Source organism: Sphaerodactylus townsendi, linkage group LG04 (genome assembly GCF_021028975.2).
Source record: "Sphaerodactylus townsendi isolate TG3544 linkage group LG04, MPM_Stown_v2.3, whole genome shotgun sequence".
In the NCBI taxonomy this organism is placed as follows: domain Eukaryota; kingdom Metazoa; phylum Chordata; class Lepidosauria; order Squamata; family Sphaerodactylidae; genus Sphaerodactylus; species Sphaerodactylus townsendi.
Window position 1 is genome coordinate 154,768,876 of NC_059428.1, and position 21,160 is coordinate 154,790,035.

The 21,160-nt window shown below is 48.2% G+C and overlaps 2 protein-coding genes across 2 annotated transcripts in view; one reads left to right on the top strand and one right to left on the bottom strand.

The window, feature by feature from the left end:
- Positions 1 to 14,545, bottom strand: part of LOC125431643 (nodal modulator 1-like) — a 33,743-nt gene extending 19,198 nt beyond the window's left edge. The window contains exons 1-16 of the mRNA XM_048494634.1: positions 14,356 to 14,545; positions 12,488 to 12,577; positions 11,468 to 11,513; positions 10,044 to 10,144; positions 9,781 to 9,887; positions 8,055 to 8,127; positions 7,679 to 7,831; positions 7,023 to 7,160; positions 6,329 to 6,418; positions 5,879 to 5,984; positions 5,227 to 5,377; positions 4,166 to 4,343; positions 3,098 to 3,239; positions 2,604 to 2,735; positions 2,082 to 2,218; positions 991 to 1,078 (exon numbers count right to left, since the gene is read on the bottom strand). Of these exons, the coding sequence (XP_048350591.1) occupies positions 991 to 1,078; positions 2,082 to 2,218; positions 2,604 to 2,735; positions 3,098 to 3,239; positions 4,166 to 4,343; positions 5,227 to 5,377; positions 5,879 to 5,984; positions 6,329 to 6,418; positions 7,023 to 7,160; positions 7,679 to 7,831; positions 8,055 to 8,127; positions 9,781 to 9,887; positions 10,044 to 10,144; positions 11,468 to 11,513; positions 12,488 to 12,577; positions 14,356 to 14,484 (1,861 nt within the window). The 5' untranslated portion in view covers positions 14,485 to 14,545. The remainder of the gene's footprint in view (positions 1 to 990; positions 1,079 to 2,081; positions 2,219 to 2,603; positions 2,736 to 3,097; positions 3,240 to 4,165; positions 4,344 to 5,226; positions 5,378 to 5,878; positions 5,985 to 6,328; positions 6,419 to 7,022; positions 7,161 to 7,678; positions 7,832 to 8,054; positions 8,128 to 9,780; positions 9,888 to 10,043; positions 10,145 to 11,467; positions 11,514 to 12,487; positions 12,578 to 14,355) is intronic.
- A 6,321-nt stretch (positions 14,546 to 20,866) lies between these two features.
- The window catches only part of LOC125431416 (ATP-binding cassette sub-family C member 6-like), a 35,324-nt gene continuing 35,030 nt past the window's right edge, over positions 20,867 to 21,160 (top strand). Inside the window, exon 1 of the mRNA XM_048494181.1 lies at positions 20,867 to 20,920. Coding sequence (XP_048350138.1) covers positions 20,867 to 20,920 — 54 coding nt within the window. The remainder of the gene's footprint in view (positions 20,921 to 21,160) is intronic.

A 21,160-nucleotide genomic window follows, 5' to 3' on the forward strand; every position in this document is an offset into this window, starting at 1 on the left:
TGCCCTCTCTCCTCCTTGGAAGAACTCTAAAATTCCCAAAGCCTAAAAAAGCCCAAAATATTCTGAGGGACCCGTCTCATCCAGCACACTCTCTTTTTGAACTGTTACCATCTGGCAGAAGATACAGGTCTATCAAAACTAGGACAAAGAGGCTTAGAGACAGCTTCTACTCTAGAGCTGTGGCTATGCTAACCTCCACGGCTTCGTGTTGATGTGTTTGGGGCTGTGTAGGGATGGGTGGAGGAAGGGGAAAGTGAGGATGATGTATGAGTCTGAAATTGTGTGCATCGAGGAATGCTGCTGTAAATTTCGTTGTGCGTGCACAATGACAATAAAATGCTTATGCTTATGCCTCCCCCCATCTCCATGTCTGCTGGACCAAAACTCCCATCAGAACCGAACAGGTGCGCTCCCTCTGTCCCCAGAAAAATCCCTCAAGACTAAAACCATCCACCACAGACAGTCATTTCAATTGATTTTAAAGTCTGGACGTTTAGCCTATATTCCAAAGATCATGTGCTCAAGAGAACAGAGCTTGGGCGAGAAATAGGGCAGTGCAGTGTAGCGGACAGAGTTTTGGATTACAGTGGAAAAGATGCGAGTTCAAATCTTTACTTAGTTAGGACACTCATCCAGAAACTCCAGGGCTGTCATTTTCTCTCAACCTAAGCTATCTAAGGTTGGCTCAGGCCGGCCGGACCTTGTCACGTTTCAGAAGCAAAGCACGGTTGGCACTGGCTAGTAATTAGATGAGAGACATTCAAAGAATACCAGGAAGGCAATGGTAAACCACCTCTGTTAGCCTCTTGCCTCGATAACCCTACCAGTTTGCTAGAAGTAGCCAGCAACTTGACAGTACATTATGCACACAAGCTACCCGGAGGTCCAGGGAAGAAAACTAGAAGGAAAAGCTTTTCCCCTCTGATAATTTTCTCGTTGCATATATGTGCATGCACACACACTTGCAATCGACCACAGACAGACATTTACCTGGTTTTGAAAGGCAAAATCTGTTCACGCCTTTGGACAGATTGTAAATCCCCACATTCTCAGGCCCATTTCCATCCTGGTAAAATTCCTGGTGAATTAAAAACGGCAAAACAACGAAATGACTGGCAGACCTTGAAAGCAAGCAAACTAGAAGAAGAGTTTTGGATTTATACCTCACATTTTTCTCTTGTAAGGAGACTCAAGGTGGCTGACAAGCTCCTTTCCCTTCCTCTCCCCACAACAGACACCTTGTGAGGTCGGTGGGACTGAGAGAGTTCCGAAGAACTGTGACTAGCCCAAGGTCACCCAGCAGGAATGCTGGAGTGCGTAAACACGCTGGTTCACTAGATAAGCTTCCGCCATTCAGGTGGAGGAGTGGGGAATCAAACCCAGTTCTCCAGATTAGAATCCACCTGCTCTTAACCACCTACACCAGTGATGGTGAACCTTTTTGAGACTGAGTGCCCAAATTGCAACCCAAACCCCACTTATTTATCGCAAAGTGCCAACCCGACAATTTAACCTGAATGTTGAGGTTTTAGTTTAGAAAAAAATGGCTGGCTCCCTCTTCCTCCACCCCACCTGCTCAAGCAAGGGCCAGCCTGCTCTAGCCTCCAGCAAGTCCCGCGCGCACCACTCTGTGCATCTCTAGTATCTCTGCCTCCTCTGCGCCCCCCCTCGGGCAGCAGCCACCCAGAGCACAGACACCTGGCCTGCCAGCCGAGTCCTCCTTGCTCACCGCAGTGCGCACACATCGTGCTCAGTGGCCCAGGCCAGCCTAGATGTGTGTGGGGGTGATTTTCCGCCCCCCACATGACAAACCCTGTGTGCATGTGCTCACAGATAGGGCTCCGAGTGCCACCTCTGGCACCCGTGCCATAGGTTTGCCATCACTGACCTACACCCACGCTGGCTCTCATACACCGAAGGGCTGATGAATAACACTCACTGTAGGCCAGGGACACCCACATGTGGAAGTCCGGCCTGTCTTCAGAGGAGAGGGGGGCCCAAGCTGGGAAACCCCCCCCCCCAATCCATTTGGTACAGCCTTCACTTCCAAGTAGATACACCACCCGTCCGCAAGCACCTACCAAGGTAATAGCATGAGAGAGGGAACAGCGCAGCATGTATCCGGTCTGCCGGAACTCAGTTCCTGACACATCTTCTTCCAGAACTTCAAGTTCCAAGGATTTATTCTTCCAACACCAGTCTTCGCGGACGATGCTCGCTACAAGGGCGGTAATGCGGGGGATTGAATGATGTCAGATTGCGTTTCATCATAAACCAGAACAAGAAAGCACCGTGCCAAAGTAAACTGTTCTGCGAAAAGGACAACCGACACACTGATGGGACAATTCACTTCCCAATCTCAGAAGCATAGAAAGGATGGTATTTTGACAGGAGACCACCAAGGAAATCCAGGGATGCTATGAAGAGGCAGGCAATGGCAAACCTCTTGTCTTGAATGTGGTCCTCATGAGCTAGCTGGAATTTGACAATACTTGATATCTCATTTAGACCTTGAGATTTCCACATCCCCATAGCAAAAATCACGGGAGGTGTTTAGGGTAGAAAGGGTCAGGGAGTGAAGAGTTCCATGAAGTGACCCTTACTTTTGTATTTGCCGGGAAGAACGTTATCGAAGATGAAATTCACAGAGTTGGTCTTAGAAGCAAGCTGGAGGCTCCGTTTTTCTCCCTGCCGGTTCACCGACTGCAGAACCACGAGAAGTTCGCCACAAGCATCTGAGGAAGAGACACAAAGGGTGAGGGGATGTCAGGTTGGCACAGAACTTTCCATCGTATTATATCAAAGGCTAGCCGTGGCGGCGGCGACTCACTTCCAGCCAATCGCCACGCAAACGTGGTTTGGGGCGGGGCTTCCACAGAATGCATGGCTGCCATTAACCCTTTAAAAGACATCTCTTTTAAAGACAATAAAAAGATGCCCAACCGATTAAGGAGACCAATTAAATCGACAGAACGTAGCAGCTTTATGATCTGAGCTTGACCAGAGAGGCAAGCTGCCGTGAGAACTAGATCTTTAGTCAGCCACAAGAACATCTAAAAGGGCTTGAGCAAGCTTGTTTACTGCAATAACGCCTTACCCAAGCAAGTTATCTTCCCAGAAACGGAGGCCAGAAATTGGGAGAAGATTAAATCCATCACCGGCTTGGCGACAACCGTCACTGGAAAGGTTTTGGGCTTCAGAGAAAGACCAGCTCGGCTTTCTGCTTCGGGAACAATGACCTAGAGAAGACAGGATGGCGGAAAAGGTGACTTTCATGAGGAACAGAACACCACAGATAAGGTTCCTTGAAATGAGATGCATCTTTTCAGCTGCTTGAGACGCTTCTTCAGAAAAACAAAAAACAAAATGGTGGAACACTGAGTTCTTGGGAGTCGAGGACCAGAAATGACTGTGACAGGCACCAGAACTCCTCTCTCTGGAACCAGGGTGTCCTCTACTTTTCCATCTTCATCCCATAGAACACCAACTCCTGATGCTCTCGCACACCATGTGCCTGCAGAATAGCCTTTCCTTCTCATAGCGACATCAAATGCCAGAAGGGCCATGCTCTTTGAAGGGAGAAGAGACTCTTACTAATCTCCATTTAAATTCTTTTTGGTTCCCAGAAACCTCCCAACCAACTGCCAGAAATATTTCAGGGGCCTAAACTTTCTGAGTAATAGCTGGTCGAGGCAGCTCTGAAACCTGCAAAGATTAACATCTGCCAGAAAAAAAAGAAGAGGAAGAAGAGGAGGAGGAGGAGTTTGGATTTATATCCCACCTTTCTCTCTTGTAAGGAGACTCAAGGTGGCTTACAAGCTCCTTTCCCTTCCTCTCCCCACAACAGACACCTGGTGAGGTAGGTGGGGCTGAGAGAGTCCTGAGATATGTGACTAGCCCAAGGCCACCCAGTAGGAACGTAGGAGTGCGGAAACACAGATAAGCCTCTGCCACTCAGGTGCAGCAGTGGGGAATCAAACCCAGTTCTCCAGATTAGAATACACTGTTTGCATAACATCTTACAGACTATATGTTAACAGCAGGGGGAAGGATGGAACACTCTACCCCGCTGATCTCCAATTAATGGGTCAGGATGTATGAAACCGAGGGAAGACAGTTTGGATTGGTTTGGCAAGAGAACCAACGAGCATGTAGTTATTCCTACCTGAACAATGTAAGCACCTGATTTTGCCCTGAAGCAAAACGCTCCATGCGTGTCAGTTTCTGCAGTAACCATCAAGGCTTTGTCCTTCTCTTGAGGCAACATGGTCACCTTGTATTTGTTAATCTGCTTCATTGAGTCCGGAAAGCGTGTTACCGATATCTGTCCACAGACACTAAACCTATTGGAAACGAAGAAGAGAATTTCTGACAGAAGAAGAAGAGTTTGGATTTATATCCCCGCTTTCTCTCCTGTAAGGAGATTCAAAAGGGCTTATAATCTCCTTTCCTTCCCCCACCCCCACAACAAACACCCTATGAGGTGGGTGGGGCTGAGAGAGCTCCGAAGAACTGTGACTAGCCCAAGGTCACCCAGCTGGCATGTGTTGGAGTGCACAAGCTAATCTGGTTCCCCAGAGAAGCCTCCACAGCTTAAGTGGCAGAGTGCGGAATCAATCCCGGTTCTCCAGATTAGAGTGCACCTGCTTTTAACCACTACATCAGTCATATCTGCAGAACCTCCAGAAGCGTCCATGGAGTCATGTAAGTCATATAGTTTCTTTTTGAGTGATGTTACGTTCAGATTGTATATTGGGGACTCACTCATAAAGCCTCTTGGTGTCTGAATATTCCAGTGTTGCCCTGGTGAGGATACCAGCTTTGCCAGAGTGCAGTCGATAAAACCTGACCCTTTGGCTGAAGTCCCTCATGCAGCTCTTCGCCTCATCCTCCCACACACAAAATGGCTGCATCCCGAATTCTCAAGTGTATCCTCCACAAAGCCCTGACCTTGGATGGCCCAGAATAACTTGATCTCATCAGATCTCAGAAGCTAAGGCCCTGGTTAGTACGCGGATGGGGACCACCAAGGAATGCCAGGGTTGCTGTGCAGAGGCAATGGCAAACTACCTCTGTTAGTTCCTTGCCTTGAAACCCCTACTGGGTTGCCATAAGTCCGTCGTGACTTGACAAAGATTCCCCCAAAAAAACTCTTGGCCGAGCTAAGGCGCTGCCTTTTAACCGGGTCTATTTCTGTACGGTTGCTCCTTCTCAAACAATACTCACTCTGTGGCAATGATGTCAGCTATCTGTGGAGTGTTGGGGGCAATCTTCACGGTAAGCGTATCGAAGAAGAGGTGCTCTTTTTGAGCCTGAATGGTGTAGGTGCCGGTCGTGATGTTCTCGAGGCGGAAAGAGCCATCGGACTTTGTAGCAACTTCAACAAAGAAACAGAACAAAATACATTAGGATTATATTTTGCATCTTTGGCTTAAAAGGTACAGAAGAGGCAGATGAATCGGTAATATACAGACGCTCACAATGGTATTATTCATCTAGCTGGAAGATATCTGTGCCGCCTCTCCAGAGAACTTGTCCGAGGTAGTTTAGAAAATAAAACACAATCAAAAACGTGAAGTAGATGCTGTTGTATGTTTTCTTTGTTTTATGTGTGAGAAAATAAAAAAATTACATTTCAAAAACATATCCAGAGGCTCTTCAGACATTCTGTTTCAACTCTGTTAGCTCCCTGGGTGATCTTGAGTTTTCTTGTAGCCTAACCGATTTCTCAGGGTTATTGTGAGAATAAAACAGAAAAGGTGGCAGCCACGTACGCTGGAGGAATGGAGGGATAAACATATGACAGATACTGGTCCAACGTCTCCCTATGCCTCCTTCCCCTCAGGCACACAGAAGGCCAAAAACGACAGCCACGTACCTTTTATCTGGTTATTCAGCGTCACAATTGCGTCCCCAACTCCTTCCCCTCCGGGGCTGTTCAAAACTCTGCCAGTCACCGAGAAGCCCATGACGTGGAAAACTGGCTGGAAGAAAAGGAAGGATTTTAACAGTCGGGATCTGCTGCCGTGTCTCTGAGGCTCCTTCTGCACATGCAAATTACGCACTTTCAAACCACTTTGAAGCTGGATTTTACTGTGCAGAATAGCAATATCCACAAATTGTGAAAGTGGATTGAATGTGCATTATTTTGCATGTGCAGAAGGGACCTGACAGTTTCCTTTCCTTTTTGGGAAGGGGTTTAATGTCTTCAGTACAGACCTTTCCCAACTCCGACAGATCACAAAGGAGTCCCCTGACCCCCTCGCACAGTTTTTGTCGCAACTCAACATACAAAACTTGGTTTGAAAAGCACACGCGCTCAACTTACCTCGATTTTCAAACTGTCGTGCTCTACCGTGAAGTCCAGTCGGGAGGGCGCGACGTCAAATGTAATTCTCTCCCCTCTGTAAAATGGTATCTGGGAGAAAAAAGGACAGATTTTGAGCCATCTCTCTAAAAGTCATACCAGGAGAGCCATTTCAGGGGACACACATTTCTGCACTTGAGAGCACTGATCTGTTATTTCACGAGGCTTATATGGGGAAAGTCCTTTAAGAACTACAGATAACGTACGGCAGAGAACTCCAAGAGCGCCATCTTCCCCGGAAAAGGGGACAGACGACTGATCTTGACTGACAAATGTCTAACACAGCATAAGGCTGCTTCATGTGTTCAATCTTTCGCCCCTTGTGACCCATTTGTTAAGCAATTTCAGATTCCTTGACAAGATAAGGTAGGGATGGCCAACCTATGGCACTCCAGATGTTCATGGACTACAATTCCCATCAGCCCCTGCCAGCATGGCCAGTTGGCTGATGGGAATTGTAGTCTGTGAACATCTGGAGTGCCATAGGTTGGCCACCCCTGAGATAAGGGATTAAAAAAGCAAGACACGGTCAACTCAGGTGTGAAAACACATTTGCCTCCTCAGCACCCTCCACCACGAAGCCACATTGACCTGAACATGCCACTTTGAAGGAGGAGTCTTATAGAAGAAAGAAATCACCTTTGCTGATACCTACCACAGTGTATTTCCCACTGGGCAAAGACAGGAAGGTGAACGAGCCATCCTCTTTGGAGATAACATTGCACAGGTAGGTGAGAGGATCTTCCTTTAATGGGAAGCCGTCCACTGGAGCAGTTTTGCATCCCATGATGTCCTGTATAAAACAAGGCAGATATTCACAAGAACCATCTGCTAGCGCAAGTCATGTAATGGATCAGCCAGAAGATCACAGCAAGAGAGCACCAAGGGTACAAGAGCCAGTGTGGTCTAGACTCTAGTGCAGTGTTTCCCAACCTTTTCGAGGTCAGGGTACCCTTGACCTCACTCTTCATATCTCACGGTACCCCTGCCGCCACCCTCCACCTTCCCCTCCCATTGCCCCTGCTTGCCACACACCCCACCTTCCCCTCCCAGGGTGAAGGGTAGCACTGCGGGTGGGGGTGGCTGCTGACCTTGTGGCAGGCCCTGCCCCATGGGCCAGCTCCATGTCCTTGCTGGCGCCAGTGGGAGACACGACAAAAATGAGGGGGGGGGGCGGTAGTGTTGCCGCGGTACCCCTGGGACATGCTCACGGCACCCCAGGGTGCCAGGGAACCCTGGTTGAGAATGGTTGCTCTAGTGGTTAAGAGCAGGTGGATACAAGGAATAAAAACCTCTTGGAAAACGTCCTACCTCTTTGGTTACCGAAGAGGAGAAAAGAAGGAACATGACGCCTTTCATGGGTTCTCCGTCGCTTCGGACCAACCCTGAAACATTGTAACCAGCTACAGTGAGAGGGCCGGAGGCATAAGCGTTGGAATTGGTCACTCGCACCGTCGTGACCGCCTGAAGGAGAGAAACAGGGTCATCGCCAACAAATCAAATCCAGAAGGCTCTTCAAGTAACTAACCTTCACATGGTATCCCAAAAACCAACTTGCTCAGAGCTCACAAAACCCAGAAGGCCCCGTCTGATGGCCAACAGCGACATCATCAGCTTTTCCTTGACAACACAGGTGAGGATGCGGAAGGAGCATCTCCATCGTAGTTCCACATGTGCTGGCACTCACCTCTTTCAGCGTCCAGGTTGGATGAGAAGCAAAGATCTCGTATTCTCCGGGCAGCACTTTGAAGAAGGTGAACCTGCCGAAGGGGAAAGGGATTTGGAGGTTGACTGACCGTTATTAAGCATTTCCACCAGATTATTTTAAAATTGGCATTCTATTCACATGCGACCGCAGCTCTGCAATCTAGCACAGCAGTCCTCAACCCCAAGGCCAACATGGTGTAGTGGTGAAGAGCAGGTGGATTCTAATCTGGAGAACCGGGTTTGATTCCTCACTCCTCCACCTGAGTGGCAGAGGCTTATCTGGTGAACCATATGTGTTTCCGCTCTCCTACATTCCTGCTGGGTGACCTTGGGCTAGTCACAGTTCATTCTGAACTCTCTCAGCCTCACCTACCTCACAAGGTGTCTGTCGAGGGGAGAGGAAGGGAAAGGAGCTTGGAAGCCACCTTGAGTCTCCTTACAGGAGAGAAAGGTGGGGTATAAATCCAAACTCCTCCTCCTCCCACCGCCACCGCCGCCATTTGGAAGGGCTGGCTGCCCAAGCTGCAAGAGTGCCATGCCTCCAACAGCGAGGCAACATTACTCCGTAATGGAGACATTTCTTCATGGCTCTAACCCTTGGCTTGCTCCTCTCTACAATACACCGCTCCCGACATGGCTTATGTTCCCGGTTTCCTTGGAGAACTATTCAGTGCCGGGTTGACATCACTGATGTCATACCCTGGATCCATCTGCCTGGCGCCAATGTCACATAACTTCCTGCCACAGGCTCACAGCTCAGCAGGTGCTAGGTTTGGAAAGTTTGCTGGGCCAAATGCAATACATTCATGGAAGTAGCTGTGTTATTGTGAAGCAGTGGAAAACAAATTCAGTCCAATGACATGCTTTAAGGCCAACAAGCCATGCTCTGTGTTAAGTTGCGTGGTCGCACAGAAACTGTATGAGTGAAGTGCAGATTGGGGGGAGCTCTCACGGGTGGTTCAGTTCTGCGAGGGGGGGGGGACTTCTGCACAGAGGTTAGAGAGATGATTGCTGACCACGTTTTATTCACGGTAGCTTTCCCGTGCATCTGACAACGAGTACATGTACACAAAAGCTTATACCAAAGATAAAACTTCATTGGTCTGAAAGGTACCACTGGAGGCAATCTGCTTTCAAAAAATACACTGAGGCCCCTTCCGCACGTGCAGAATAATGCACTTTCAGTTCACTTTCAATGCACTATGCAGCGGGGCCTGTAAGACTGAGCTATTCCACCGGGCCTTTGGGGGGGCTGGCCGCGGTTTTATCACCCCCACCCCCCCATTGAGGCTGCTGCCTTCCATCTGGTCAGGCCCTGATTTCCATCTTGGGTCCTACCTATCCCCTCCCTCCGCTGGCCTTTAGATCGGGTGCTTTGTTGTATGTAACTTGTAATTGTTATTCAAGCTTTTAAAGTTTTAAGTTTTTAATGAATTAAGCTGCATTCTTGTATTTGAAATGTTTTGCTGATTGTTGTTTAAAGTGCAGCTATTTTGTGAGCCGCCTCGAGCCCTTCAGGGGTGAGGCGGCTTATAAATCTCATAATAAATAAATAAATAAATAAATAAATAAATAAATAGCAAAATCCACTGGCAAACAATTGTGAAAGTGGATTGAAAGTGCATTATTCCGCATGTGCGGAAGGGGTCTGACAAGCGCAAAGTTAGCTTCAGGCTTATACCCCAGCTCAAACCATTTATACTCACTTTCCTCCAGGCTGAGTTGCTGTTGCCTGAATGGCCACCTCCGAACCAGCATTCTTTAGTGCAACCAGAACTCCTGCAGGGCCGAGATCTTGACCTTTGCTCAGAACCTGCCGGAATTAAGGCAGAACCATCTTAATTTCAAGTAAAACCCGCACAGCCCCGTTCTTCCTCCACAGGACAAGCGACAGGGAATCAAGCTGTGGAGGAGCAGGTAGGGGTGAAATACGGCCTAAAGGTCAGAGCTCAAGGAAAAGAGATCTCACCTTCCCATTCACAGAGAAGCCTGTAAAGACAAAATTAATGTCGCCTCCTTTAGTACAAATGTCATTGATCCCGTCCACATGGATGTCCACGCTGGTCGGCTCTGGAGGGAAAAAAAAGAGAAAGGAGGAAATGAAAGAAGTCGGAATGCACACCATCCTCCTTGGCAAACTTCACAGCAGCTTCTCAGCCTTCCATTTTGGGCTGAGCTGTACATTCAAGAGGTCGTTTTGCAAGTTGAAGTCCCCTGATTGGGGAGATCAGAGGAACTCCACATGGGATTATGCTGAAAAGAATCTATTTATTTGGGCCACGCGTGTGTCTTTGCTACGGAAGCAGAAATAAAAACACATTTGTTTTCACCAGCGACCTTTTAAAATTATTTTATTTCGGCTAGGGCAGGGGTAGGGAACCTGCGGCTCTCCAGATGTTCAGGAACTACAATTCCCATCAGCCCCTACCAGCATGGCCAATTGGCCATGCTGACAGAGGCTGATGGGGTGTGGATCCTGAATTTTATCTGGAGATTCCTGAACTAGAGAACTCCAACACTTGCCAATTGTATAGCTCACTGCGCTTGTGATATTTAACAGTCTTTTGAAGGAGCAGTTCTGCCTTCTAATAAAAGGGATACTGCCGTCCCTGAAGCTCTGCAGCAGAATCTTCCCAGTGTTGGTTAGAACTAAACAGGTGTGGCCTCAATTCAGAGCAGGCCCAAAGCATCATGGGAGATGGAACCTAACTCTCCCATCATTGCCTGGCTTCAGCGATCAAAATGGACACCTCCCTTCCAGTATTAACTCTGGGGGGAGGAGGAAGAAGAAGAAGAAGAAGAAGGAGGAGGAGGAGGAGGAGGAGGAGAAGAAGAAGAGGAAGGAGGAGGAGGAGGAGAAGAAGAAGAAGAAGAAGAAGAAGAGGAAGGAGGAGGAGGAGGAGTTTGGATTGATACCCCACCTTTCCCTCCTGTAAATAAACTCAAAGGTGCTTACAAACTGCTTTCCCTTCCTCTCCCCACAACAGACACCTTGTGAGGTAGGTGAGGCTGAAAGAGTCCTGACAGGTTTGTGACTAGCCCAAGGTCACCCAGCAGGAACGCAGGAGTGCGGAGACACCTCTGGTTCACCAGATAAGCCTCTGCCACTCAGGTGGAGGAGTGGGAAATCAAACCCGGTTCTCCAGATTACAGTCCACCTGCTCTTAACCACTACGCCATGCTGGCTCTACAGGCAATGATACGGGCAATGATAACAACAACACAGAAGTCAGCAGGCGGTTGGTAGAAGGACAGAAGTTTTAAACTCCTGTGGGCTTCTGAAGTTGTTCATTCTCTGGGTAAACCATTGGGGAGGGGGGATTGCCAAGACAAAGGAAGAAAAGTCCTAAAGCAAAGCAGCACAAAAAACGATTTCAATAAACAGATACATACCAAAACTCCACCCTAGGGGAGGTTCAATTTTAAGGACAAAATCCCCCTAAAAGGAAAGATCACAAAAGACGTCACCACAAAATCCCAGTCATTTTCTTCTTCACAGAAAATCAGCCATTGACATTTTTAGATGACGATGCTCTTCATACATTTCAAAGTAATTCTCGTCGGGATTTTTTTTTTAGCACTTCCTGTTAATTTAAGGAGCAGACAGTCTGAAGCCACCAGGCCCATGGTGGCGAACCTTTGGCACTCCAGATGTTATGGAGTACAATTCCCATCAGCCCCTGCCAGCATGGTCAATTGGCCATGCTGGCAGGGGCTGATGGAAGACCAATGATCCATAACATCCTGGAGTCTCAATAAGAACCTACTACTGCACCTAAACAGACTTCCACGCACATCAGGGCATTTTTCCAAGGGAACTCCCTGGCTTGTCCAAAAAGGATTGCAAGCTGAAGGGGGTGGCAGACATAGATTTCTGCCTCAGAAAGATATTTCAGCAGGGACATGCAACGTCAGCCCCTTCAGAATACGGATTAAGGGAATTCGCTCCCAAAAGCGATGTGAGACTAAACATCCACTAAGACATCCGTGTGCCATTTAGCAGGTCTATAACGACCCCAAATAAATGAAGAAAAATTGAACTTAGGCCTACAACTATCACAGCAGACCTCAGGATTCAATTAGAGGTAGCCGGACAGCAACTACTGTTTTATCTGGCGGTAGCTAAGAGTTGCCTGCAAGCTACAAGGCTTCACAGAAGCTGATACTCTTTTATGCCACAAATGACAATCACAGGCTGAGCCTTCGGGGAGGGTGGTATAGAAATATAAATAATAAATAAATAAAAATAGTAAAAAACAAACACAACAAAAGTGTGCGTTTTAAATGGATACATCTCGGTTATTCAGTATTGGATACAGTCTGCATTCAGACTTTGCCATTAGTTACAAAAGCAAGATAGAAATAGAGACAAGTCTCTCTCTCTCTTAGGCACAATATTACAGGGTGGTTTACCTTGTCATACAGGGGAATCATGAAGTAACCGTTATTGGGAGCACAGTCAGTTTGATATTTCAGAGTCCCATGCTTTGTGTACAATTTGATCTGCAAAGGAACAAAACAACAGGAGTAACAATAATGTCGTACCGGTTAAGCACGGAGTCACCAACCATCCAGATTTACAAAAGCAGGAATTACCTGCTTCTACCCCAGAAATGGAAGAGCATCTTCTATTGAAAACTTGAGCCAAAAGCCAACAGCGATACACTTCCATGGCAGGACAGAAGAGGGTCTGAGAGACCCATGTGCAAATCCCCAGTCAGAGGCGAACTACTACACGTGGTGTAGTGGTTAAGAGCAGGTGGATTCTAATCTGGAGAACCAGGTTTGACTCCCCACTGCGCCACATGAGCGGCGGAGTCTTATCTGGAGAACCGGATGTGTTTCCCTGCTCCTCCACATGAAGGCTGCTGGGTGACCTTTGGCTAGTCACAGTTCTCTCAGGACTTTCACCTCACAAGGTTGCTAGGGCAGGAGGAAGGGAAAGGAGTTTATAAGCTGCCTTGAGTTTTCTGAAAGGACAGAAAGGCATATAAAAAACCCAAAACTCTTCTTTCTTCTCTACACTATTTCTGCCTCCTCCGCACCCTCGTGAAATCTGAGAGCCCTCTGCTCCACAGCCACAGAAAACCCAGGGAAGAGGTGTGGAGGGGTCTGATTTCTGAGCTTCAGCAGAGGCATTTATTTTATTTCAATATTGAGACCTCTTTTTTCTCCCTGGAGAGATCCGAAGCGACTACTGACAACCGTGCTAACACTTCTGTTTCAGGCCGGGCCCAGCGAAATGCTGCTCCTCAGAGAACGTTGCACAAGGCTGTGGCAATTTTTTAAATGCAAAAGACTTGCAACACACTCACAACGCAAGCGGAATATGAAGAACTGGTCGATCTTGGTCTGCCAAGCCAATGCCTCTTGGGAAAGGGCAGGACTGAAAAGGAGCCAACTTTGCCAAAGTAAAGCCAAAGTAAAACACTGTGCTTTTTATTCCCAGAAAATAACAAATACGTTTCTTCGCCCTGTTTGTAAACCACCACCCCCTCCAAGCTAGGGTTTGCAGGGCTCCCCGGGCACTGGCTATGGATGGGGGTAGGGTTGCCAGATCCAGGTTGGGAGATTCCGGAAGCTTTGGTGATGGAGCTTGGGCAGGACAGAGACCTCAGTTGGAGACAATGCCATAGAGTTCACCCCCTAGAGCAGCCATTTGGTCCAAGGGAACTGACCTCTGCAGCCTGGAAATGAGCTGTCATTCTCAGGGGATCCCCTGGCCCCACTTGGGAGGCCAATACCCCTAGGAGGAAGGACCTCAATGCGGAACAATACTATAGAGCTGACCCTCCCATTTTCTCCAAGGGAAGTCCCCAGGTCCCCCCTGGAGGCTGGCATTCCTAGACCCAGCATGCAGGCGGCAGAGGCTTATCTGGGGAACCAGATGAGTTTCCACACTCCTACACTCCTGCTGGGTGACCTTGAGCTAGTCACAGTCCATTCAGAACTACCTCAGCCCCGCCTACCTCACCAGGTATCTGTTGTAGGGAGAGGAGGGGACCCTTTGAGTCTCCTTACAGGAGAGAAAAGTGAGGAATAAATCCAACCCCCCCCCCCCTTCTTCTCAATTATGGGCAAAAAGCAGCATTCTAAGTCTCTTAACTCTGTGCAAAAACTAGCAGGAGATCCAGGGCACTTCCTCCCGCAAAATGCAACCCCTCCCAAATGCATTTAACCCCCAAGATGCAAACTCCCCCAATGCATTCCTCCCCGCCCACCCCCAATGCAACCTCCCCTTGCAGCTCCTCTTGCCAGGCACCCCTTCCCTCCCCGCTCACCTCGATCAGGGAATAGTTGATCTCCACGTCAGACTTGACGAAGCCGCCGCAGCCCACCACGATGTCCTCGGAAGCCTGGACCAAGGAGGCCCACAAGGAGAGAAGCACCGGCGCCCACCCCCGAGGCATCCCGGCGGCAGACCCGCAGAGCTCGCAGGAAGACACGCGGGGGCAGCCGCAGTCCCCAACGGAGTCGGGCGGAAGCGGGAAAGAGGGGGCGCTGCTGCCACCTACCGGCAGGGAGGACCCAGCGCACCCAGGCGACATCATGAGCCAAGCTTAGTAGTGTGTGTATGTGTGTAACCCAACTTAGGGTTTAAGAGGGATATTATCTTTAATGGGAAAGGAGTTCAAGTCTCTGACAGTGTGATCCCACCTTGTGCTCCATACCATTCACCCCACTTACAACAAAGAGACTTTAAATCTGTTCTCTGTTCATTATAACAATAATGTGCAATACAGCAATGAAATATAGTGAACCAGTGCAGAAACCACAATCAACCTGTACTAGTTCTGGCCTGTTTTGCAAAACAGGCTAGCAGGGTCTCAGTCCTTTGCAGATTTCTCTAGCTGCATCCTGTGGCACTGTGGATGGACTTGCAGCTTTGCTGTTCTTTGCTGAGCCCTCTCTCCTGATTGTCAAGCCTTCAAGGGTAGCCCTGAAATATTCAAATATAGTTCATAGTAACAGAACTCTGTGAAGTAGGCTGGCTCCAGTCACAGGCCTCTAACAGATCTGAGGGAAATTGGAGCCCTTTCTTCCTTGTATGGAAAATATGAGCTCTTTAGCCCCCCCTATTGGACCTGGGTTACATGTGCAGTGGCATCAAGTCCCCTCCAATTTAGGGCCACCCTATAAATCAGTGTCCTCCAAAATGTCCTGTCATTCACAGCCTTGCTCAGGTCTTGCAGCCTTCCTTTCCTTTCAGCGTGGTGTAGTGGTTAAGAGCAGGTGGACTGTAATCTGGAGAACTGGGTTTGACTCCCCACTTCTCCACCTGAGTGGCAGAGGCTTAGCTGGTGAACCAGATGTGGTTCCACACTCCTGCGTTCCTACTGGGTGACCTTGGGCCAGTCACAGTTCTCTCAGGACTCTCTCAGCCCCACCCACCTCACAAGGTGTCTGTTGTGGGGAGAGGAAGGGAAAGGAGCTTGTAAGCCATCTTGAGTCTCCTTGCAGGAGAGAAAGGTGGGGTATAAATCCAAACTCTTCTTCATCATCCATCTCATTTGGGTAAGGTGACCAGATGGTCACCTTTGTGAACCGGGACGGGCAGGTAGGTGGGTGGCCACGCGCGCATGCACATGCAGCCACAGGAGCACACGGTCTTCTGGGGTGCTGCCGTTTCCCGCCCTGTGACAGGGCGGGAAACGGCAGCGCCCCAGAAGGCCGTGCTCCTGCGGCCGTGCGCGCGGGAGGCTGCCGCACTGCCTTGCGCCCCAGAAGGCAGTGCAGCAGCCTTCCAAAAATCGGGACAATTGAAATAACCCGTGGGATGCGGGACAAATTGTTTGAAGGCGGTACTGTCCCGCCAAAAGCGGGACGTCTGGTCAGCCTACATTTGGGGGCTTCAGCTTTCCCTAGCATTATTGTCTTCCTCTTTTCCTGCTGCCTTCAGCTTTTCCCAACATTATTGTCTTTTCCAACGAGTTTTGTCTTCTCATATGTCCCTTCCAATTTATGGCGACCCTATAAATCAGTGTCCTCCCAAAATGTCCTATCATGAACAACCTTGCTCAGCTCTTGTAGCATTTCTTCCTTTAGAGTCCATCCATCTTATTTAGGGCCTTCAGCTTTGAGCAATGAGGTGTCTCATGTGTCCCTTCCACTTTATGGCGATCCTACAAATCAATGTCCTCTAAAATGTTCTATTGCTGAGGCCTTGCCTTGGCCTCCTTGACTGAGACAATCCATCTCAAGTTGGGTCGTTTTCTTTTCTAGCTGCCTTCAGCTTTTCCTAGCATTGTCTTTTTCAGTGACTCTTCTCATAATGTGACCAAAATACAATAACTGCAGTTTGGTCGTTTTAGCTTCCAGAGGGAGTTCAGCCTTCTCTTGATTTAGGAAACACCAAATTTGTCTTTTGGGCAGTTCACGGTGTCCATAAAACTCTCCTCCGATGCCACTTCTCAAAGGAATCGACTCCTTTCCTGTCAGCTTTCTTCGCTGTCAAAATGTTTACATCCAGATGTAGTGAAGAGGAGCACTTCCTGTACAGGCTTCCAAGGGATAAGAACAGTGGTGGGATCAAAAGAAATTCGATCTAGTAGCAATTTACCAATGGTGGTGGGATTCAAACATTGATGTAGGTTGCCAATGGGGCGAGGTGGGGCATGGCGGGGGGGTGTGGCCAGCAAAAGGCATTCTGGGGGGCAGAGGGCCATTACTTTCAGGGCGCTGTGGCAAGGGCGCCCAGAGCCACCTGTGCCTGGTCCTTTGGTCGAGGGGAAGCGGAGTGCCTGCGCCCGAGAGCTAGGGTTGCCATGAACGCCCGGTGGCAGCACCTCTTTGCTAGACTGCTTCAAGTTCTGCTATGCGCTACTGCTGAGAGGAGGGCTTGGCTACAGGCATCAAAATCCGCGGGGGCAAAATCACCAGGTGAATCACCCTCTCGGCACACACAAATAATTAGTAACCTACTCTCGGGAACCTATGAGAACCTGCTGGATCCCACCTCTGGGTAAGAAATTGCTTCCTGTTATGGAGGCTGGCATTGAAGAGAAGCCGTTCCCTCTGGTGAGGAGAAGCAGGCAAAAAAGTTGCAGGTCTGTGGTTCTAAATTCAGTAGCCCACTTTATTAAGGGCAAAGGAGGTGTTGCCTTTGGAAATACCTGTAGATTTTGGGGACGGCACCTGAAGATGGCCACAGTTTGGGAAGGTCCACCTTCAACAGTGCCCATTTTCTCCAGGTGAACTGATCTCTGTCGCTTGGAGATCAGTTGTAATGGGGAGAGATCTCCAGCCATCTCCTGGAGCTTGGCAATCCTACTGTCTTGTGCTAACCTACCTCACAGGGTTGTAGTGAGGATAATATGAGTGACCTCGCACCCGTTCCCAAGCTCCCTGGAGGACATAAATGTAAAGAAACGGCTGGGGGGGGACGGACATATGATGCATACAGAAATTGCTGTTTGTTAACCAGTTTTTTGTTAACATAATTTTTACGTGATATTTTGGTTGGATCTGGGTTTTTATGTGAGATTTTGGTTGGATCTGGGTGATATTTTGGTCACATCTGTCGGCATGTCAGAGTTACGTCACCCTGCACTCCGTCAGCACAGCTTTAAATAACATGGATCAAAAGAAACTACTCTCATTTGTTAACATGTTTTTTACACGATATTTTGGTTGGATGTGGATTTTTATGTGAGATTTTGGTTGGATCTGGGTGATAATTTGGTCAGATCTGTCAGCATGTCAGGGTTACGTCACCCTGCACTCCGTCTTAGCACAGCCTTAAATAACATGGATCAAAAGAAACTACTCTCATTTCTATTCTCTGATAACGATCCAAAAACCACTAGGTTGGTAGCTAGGTTTTTTACACTAATACTAAAAATGAAGCTTGCCTAAATGGCGACGTTTCTTTTAAACTGATTCCTTGTATAAGTTACCGTATTGCCGTAATTTTAATTCAAATTTTAATCCTTGTAATTTTTTTAACCTTATTTTTACCTGTGTCTTTCGTGGAGGTTAATCGGTATAGTATGCAGTGGTGGGATTCAAACATTTTAACAACAGGTTCCGATGGTGGTGGGATTCAAATAATGACTGTTTAAAAGTATTTAAAAATATTTTTAATATCACTTTTTTATTTTAAGTATTTAAAAAAGTGATATTTTAAATTTGAACAACAGGTTCTACAGAACCTTCGGAACCCCCTGAATCCCACCTGTGATAGTATGCCAATAAAGGTATTTCAGTTTCAAGTTCTGTGATATTTTGGTTGGATCTGGGTGACCCATAGCATGTCTGAGCAGCTGTACCCTAGCAACATACATTTGAATGTGGACTATTATGTAATTGCTCTGGCGGGCCAGGTACCCTTAGAGATTGATCCGGAGTTTGCTGGTCTTAAACAACCTATTGACACTCCACGGGGGTTGTCTTAGAACATAGGGTGGGCACCAATATTTTGCCTGCCTCCATTGGCTCCCAGTTTAATTAACAGAATCATATTCAAGGGCCAAGGGTGCTTAAGCCTTTTTTGAAGGCCTTACGCAGAAGCCTGGAGCAACAGCTCATTACGCCGAGGAACGCATTACCCATATGTCCCTAACTTCGCGCCCTTGGCGCTCAGCGGAGGCCAACTGTGCCGCAGTCCCTAGCCCCTCCATAATGCGGCTGGCCAAGGCAACTTTCGGGCTTATACAGGGCTTTTTACAGCCGCTGGCCCCTGCCTGGTGGAACAGGGTCTTCCTCGTAATGCTGTCAGGGCCCTCGCGGGATGGCGAGTAATCCGCCAGGGGCTTGCAAGACAAGTTGTTCATAAAGACCTTTGGAGTGTCCAGCCGCTGAAATTCTATCTTATGTACAGGGTCCACTACCACCTATAGGACCCACCCTTTTTTTTCCTCCCCTCTTGGGAGGGTCTAAGAGGGATCTAGCGGGCATTGTTATATTGCATTATTGTATTGTGTATGAATTGCTGCTTTTAACTTATGTATTTAGTGGTTAAATGATATTTGATTTTATGTTTTTTGTACTGAATTTTATGTTGTTCACCGCCCAGAGCCTTTCGGGGGTTGGGCGGTATATAAGCCTAATAAATAAATAAATAAATAAAAATAAAACATACATTTGAATGTGGATATGAATTGCTGGGCAGGTACTTTGTTGCTGTGCTGTCTTAAACAACCTATTGACATCAGTTGTCTTAGAAGGTTCTAACCCTGTTTAGTTTTTTGTTTGATCTGGCTTACAGAAAGATTTTTGGCAGTGTTAAGAAGACCCAAATAATAGTGGCATTTCAGTGTTTTGGAGCGTTTGATCCACGCCATCGGTTGGTGCACGTACAGAACTAAACCAGTCGCCATCTTTGCAATAGTGTCTTTGCAAATTTTGGCTGGCCTTTCTTGCCACTTTTCTGCCCGGGAGAATAATTTACCAGCCTCAGCGTATCAGTAATTTTACAACAAACCTGGCGCTTGGGACTCACCGGACTTTGCTCCTGACTGTAACCTTGTGGTCTAGAGCAGTTTTCGCTCGTGTTTGGGGCTTCCTGCGAATTCCTCTGAGTTCTCAGATGCACGTAAACAGCGGTTTAAAGGTGTGTGACCCAGGTTTCATGTGGACAAATCAAGGAAAGCATCGCCGTTTGCCAGTCAAGAGGATCAGTCTTGTAATCTAAAAACGTAATATACGAAAAGCCTATTTCTGGGCCACCTGCTCAGCTTGGACCTAGGGTTTCCCATGATTCAGTAAACCTCAGTTTTAAAAATCCCTGCACAAGAAAACTAGCATGTCAGGGTTCTGACTTTCTGCCCTAGCAATCTTTTGATAATGCTCATTTTTCTGTGTGCTGGATATTTGTACTTGGAGGACACCCCACCCCCTTGCAATCTGGTGCGCTTTTCAGACACTGGTTTACCACTTCTGGGGGGACTAGGTTTCGCTGGCCGTGAGCCAATCTGTCTCTCACTAGTGAAACCTACTGCACTAGATTGTTGTGAGCATAAAATGATGGGGGAGAACAGGGGTGCGACTAGCCCAGGGGTAGGGAACCTGCGGCTCTCCAGATGTTCAGGAACTACAATTCCCATCAACCTCTGTCAGCATGGCCAATTGGCCATGCTGGTAAGAAAACTGATAGAACTATGGACATCTATGAACTAACAAGGTCACCCAGCAGGCTTCATGTGGAGGAGCAGGGAAACAAATGCAATTTGGCAGATAAGACTCCGCTGCTCATGTGGAGGAGTGGAGAGTCAAACTCAGTTCTCCAGATAAGACATTGCCGCTTTTAACCACTACACCTCACTATGACACTCCATTCTCTCTTGAGAGTCAGCGTGGTGTAGTGGTTAAGAGCAGGTGGATTCTAATCTGGAGAACTGGGTTTGATTCCCCACTCCTCCACCTGAGCGGCAGCAGCTTATCCGGTAAACCAGATGTGTTTCCGCACTCCCGCGTTCTTGCTGGGTGACCTTAGGCTAGTCACAGTTCTCTCCGAACTCTCTCAGCCCCACCCGCCTCACAAGGTGTCTGGTGTGGGGAGAGGAAGGGAAAGGCGCTTGTAAGCTACCTTGAGTCTCCTTACAGGAGAGAAAGGTGGGATATACATCCAAACCCTTCTTCTCTTTGCAAAAATTTGCAAGCAAGTGTTGGAATCCCCAGTGCCTGAAGAGCTATACCAGGCTGTCTCCTTGAGTTGTTGACCTGCTCCGAGCTGTCAGTCATTCTTGCCCCGCCTCCCCACACGAGGGAGGCATGAAATCCCAGTCCCAAAGGCAGCAGGAGCTGCAGAAATACAAATCAGAATAGGCTGGACTGGAAGCCAAAGCTGGAAAGATGACCGTGGCGAGCTGGCTGTGTGGTTCTCAGGAGGAATCGGCTGAGCTCTGGGTGAGTGGCTGCCACCTGCTCTGCCGGGGACACGCTCTCTGCAGGGCTCTGCAACATGAGACCGTATCTGATAATCCTTTGGCTGTACAAAGTTCCTGCTCCCTCTTGCTCAGCTAAATTAACTTCTCCTTCCACGCAACCAAAATCAGGCAAGGACATGCCTGAAATAAGGAGATCGCTTCCCTTTCTTGCTGGTTCTTTCAGTCAGCTTGGAACACAGTCAAAGAGTGACTTGTGAGC